General features: G+C 51.4%; 1 protein-coding gene across 1 annotated transcript; it reads right to left on the reverse strand.

The window, feature by feature from the left end:
- Positions 1–283: 283 nt before the first annotated feature.
- Positions 284–4,038, reverse strand: LOC100960253 (melanoma antigen preferentially expressed in tumors-like). The gene is made up of 3 exons (XM_003803302.2): positions 3,749–4,038; positions 2,809–3,423; positions 284–836 (listed from the first exon to the last, which is right to left on the reverse strand). Exons 1-3 carry the CDS (start codon positions 4,036–4,038, stop codon positions 284–286), a joined length of 1,458 nt encoding a protein of 485 aa, XP_003803350.2.

Here is a 4,038-nt window from a genome sequence, read left to right on the forward strand (position 1 = left end):
GGGTACTTGCTGGGGAAACTGGGTCTTTGGTGGCCCTCCATTTCTGGCACCTGGTGGTAGAGCTACCTGGGTAAATACATGTGGATCAAATGAACATTTGAAACAGGACAGGCTTTGCACTGTGGATAGGGAGTGAAGCAGAAGAGAGGAAAGCATCAGACAGTTCCCGTGGAAGACTCCTTTATGTTCCCTGCAAACATGTGCCCAACAGGAAGTCTGTGGCCCTGGCCATGCTTCCAGCTGCCCGCTTTGACCACAGTTCCCCAGGCCCTGGGCCTGCCTCTTAGTCGAGCTGCACCAGCCTCACAGGCAAAGGTGAGGGCAGTGGGGGGCTCCACTGCATGTCAGCCCTCTGCACGGCCTGCAGCAGCCTCTGCATTTCAGCCTGTACCTGGCACAGCCTGCCTTTGTTCACAGGCCCCCAGGACAGGCCATGCAAGTACACGCAGCACTCGATCGGGATGGGATAGAGCACCCGCTTCAGCTCCATGAGCCCTGCTGTGTGCTCCAGCAGGCTCAGGAGGCCTGCCCTGGAGACCGGGTTGTCGGAGAGGCCCAGGGAGCCCAGGTGAGAGCAGCAGCACAGGGCCGGCAGGATGGCACTGAGGTGAGCGTCCTTCAGCCGGCAGTGGTTCAGGTCCAGGTGTTGTAATGTCCCTGAGACCTTTGCCAGCAGTGTCTCTAAAGGCCCAGGAACCATGTAGGACAGGTTGTTGCCACTAAGATCCAGCTTCCTCAGGCAGGTGGCATGAAGGCTCTGGGACAAGTAGGTGATATCAGTGTCAAGAAGTGTGCAGGAGCGGATCTCCAGGGCATGCAGTGGGGCCTGCAGGCACCTGAGGAGAGAAGGCACAGCTACCTCAGGGGAGGGCCCGGCGCTCTACCTTGAACACCCACTTGCCCACATAGGAGGCTAGTCCTAAGACCACTTCCTCATCAGGGAGGCCATTTACCAGTGTGTTTAGGAACATGTCCAGTTTGGTGTTCCAAGGCCTGGCTCTGTCTCACTGGACCTAGCAGGCCCTCCATGACCTCTTCAATGCTAAGTTTCTCTTTGGTGAAATGGAGATCCATGTTATACAAACCCAACATGACTGCTGAGGAGCTGTTTGGACAGAGTTTGATCGATAATAAGGAATTCATAGGGTGAGCTCATTATTCTTTGGGTTTGGGTTTAGGGAAGCTGCCACTCAGGCTTCCATTTAACCAGGGTGGGCTAGGTGTACTAAATGCCCCACCTGGAAATTTCTAGGAGCCATATGTGGAATAGGACACGTCCCTCCTACAACTGTCCTGTAGGGTTCTTCACCCACCTGCCTAGGGCAGCATAAGCTCCAGGAGCAGTGGCCTGACTTGTGTTGTCTCTGGCTTTTTCCTGCCCAGTTCTTGGCAGTGTCCAGAAAGATTTGTTGGGTAAAAAAACATATTGGTAAATAAAATACCCAAAGACTATGGTGATAGGATGGCCTTGATAATAGATTCTCTAACCAAGGAAAAAATAAACTAACAGAGGGTGGGGAAAGGAGTGAATTCAACTCATGATTGCCCCTTTAAAGGGGAAGATCACAGCATACAACAGTACCTTGTTTGATTAACTACCTGCAAAGTTTTGTTTTCGCAACACTTGAAAAAATACTGAAGGAGTATGACCCTTCCCCCCACATCTGCTAGAACCACATTCCAGAAAAACTGACAAGCCACCCTAAAGGAAGAAAAAGAAAGGAAAAGCAAATGTAGTGACCTCACAGCTGTTCCCACTCTCAGTCTGCAACAATTTTTTTTTTTACCCTTTGTAACCCCTGACAAAACCTAAGTCACTTGTCCCCTGGACCAACCCTTTGCTTTTCTTTCTTTCCTGTTGTGCCCTGCCTGCAGGAAGTAAAACAAACTTTTCTTCTTTCAAAATTTTCTGATCTTTGTGTTGAGAATTCTTTGTTAGTCCTAACACATTGTTTTGGACTAAGCTTCTACACGAGGCCCCAGTGGACCAGATCAAACCAGAATGGAGTCACTTATGCTAAGTGCTGAACAAACTTTGAAATGGGTCAATTTTCTTTTCTTTTTTTTTTTTTTTTTTTTTGAGACGGAGCCTCAAGCTGTCCCCCTGGGTAGAGTGCCGTGGCATTACAGCTCACAGCAACCTCCAACTCCTGGGCTCAAGCGAGTCTCCTGCCTCAGCCTCCCAAGTAGCTGGGACCACAGGCGCCCGCCACAACGCCCGGCTATTTTTTGGTTGCAGCCGTCATTGTTGTTTTGGCGGGTCCGGGCTGGGGATTCGAACCCGCCACCTTAGGTGTACGTGGCTGGCGCCTTAGCCGGTTGAGCTATAGGCGCCGAGCCGAAATGGGTCAATTTTCCAAAGAACAGGTGATTCACAGCAACCAATCAGACAGGACCCAGCATGATAAGGAGGCCACTTCTTTTCCTATAAGGAAAAGAACTTTTAAACAAGCTTCTTTCTGTTCCTTACTCTGCTTTTTTTTTCATCCTTTTTCTGCCTATAAAACCAATTTCCTCTGCTGAGATCATTTGAGCTCTTATTCTATTTTATTTATTTGTGAATCACAAATAAAAGTCAATTAGACCTTTAAACTAAATTTTCTGTAATTTTGTTTTTTAGCAAAGTACACCTTTCCCCACCAGATATCTCTCTTCCAGACTCCAGCCATCAGTTGCATCTGACCCCCCAGGTTCCCAAGCTGCACCCACGATTTCAAGAGTACCTACTAATTGGCCCCACTTCCTGTCTTTCTCCCTCCCCTTCCCTGATTCTGGGGACTGTATGGAGGTCCCTGCTCATCTGTTCACCTGAGTACTTGATGTAGGTTGCCGGAGAGGTAGGAATAGGAGAGGTGGAGCTTCTGGAGGTGGCCAAGCTTACTGAGCTGGGAGAGGAAGCAGCTGGAGGACTGCTCGCCCTCTGGGGGGAAGGCCCAGTGGTAGTAGGCCAGCTTGAGGCTGCGCAGGTTGCAGATCCTTCCCAGCTGTGTGGCAAAGAGGCTCTGCTCCGACAGTGCCCGGAACCAGTCAAACACCTCCAGCTCCTGGATGAAGTCCAGCTCCAGTGTCTTCAGGATCCCTATCAGACTATTAAAGGGCATCTCCTCAATGTGCAGCTTCCTACAGCACAGGCGCAAGGACCCATGGCTCCGCTCCACTTTCGTCAGGAGGCTAGAGAGGAACGTATCCAACTTAAAGGGGCCTCTCAGGAAAAGATCAATGTGTAATTCTACTGTTTCCCATGGCTGCTTTAGTCCTTTTCTCGAATCCTCTACTGGCTTGGGCTTGGTTGTAGCCTGGGGCATCTCTGCCTTGACTGTCGATGGTAACCAGAATGGGAACCTGGCCAAGGCCTCAGAGGCCCCTTTACTTTGGACCTGCTCAAAGTTCAGGGTCAAATCCAGCACCCTCAGTTCTGACTTCCTGTGGGGAGAGGGAGGGGTGGTAAGATGCTGAAACCTGCAGGGCCCAAGTAAGATGAACAGCAACAGCCCACCCAGCTTGCCCTCTTGAATGGGCTTTTCCTTTGGCAGTTGGGCCCATTCCCAGTCCCTGTGCCTCACAAAACCTGCACCACAATAACTAGCAGGCAAAACTCCTGCTCCTTAATGCTCTTCAGCTGCATCACTAGCCACTTAACATGGAAACCCATGGAGTCCCCATCTGTCCCCCTTAACCCCAGCTCACTCTCCCTCTGGCTCTGTGCTGGCCCCTCATGACAGGGCCATGATCCCAGGAACCTCCTTACCTGGGACAAGCACTGGGGGCAGAAGAGGTCCCCAGCCCATCCAGCACAGCTTGCAAGCTGTCTTGGTTGGGCCACTGCACTATCAGAGAGCCCAGACGGAGAAAGGGGAAGGGCCAGGCCTGCACCAAGGCCTTCAGGGCCTTCTTGTGGCCCCTGGCAAATGCGGCAGTGAGCAGTGGTGGGAAGAGGTCGATTGTGAACTCTTCCAAGGCAGGCAAAACTGAAGCCTCATTGTTCAGCAGGCTGTGGGCTGCAAGTTCCAGGAGCTTGGGTGGGGCTGGATTGCTCAT

The sequence above is a fragment of the Otolemur garnettii genome, unplaced genomic scaffold (assembly GCF_000181295.1).
Source record: "Otolemur garnettii isolate 467f Iridium unplaced genomic scaffold, OtoGar3 scaffold00292, whole genome shotgun sequence".
Lineage (NCBI taxonomy): Eukaryota > Metazoa > Chordata > Mammalia > Primates > Galagidae > Otolemur > Otolemur garnettii.

Coding starts and splice junctions, on each gene's coding strand:
- LOC100960253 (XM_003803302.2), bottom strand. CDS start 4,038: ATGAGCAATCCAGCCCCACCCAAGCTCCTGGAACTTGCAGCCCACAGC. Junction 3,424..3,748: donor GCCCCCAGTGCTTGTCCCAG/GTAAGGAGGTTC, acceptor CTCTCCCCACAG/GAAGTCAGAACTGAGGGTGC. Junction 837..2,808: donor AACCTACATCAAGTACTCAG/GTGAACAGATGA, acceptor TTCTCTCCTCAG/GTGCCTGCAGGCCCCACTGC.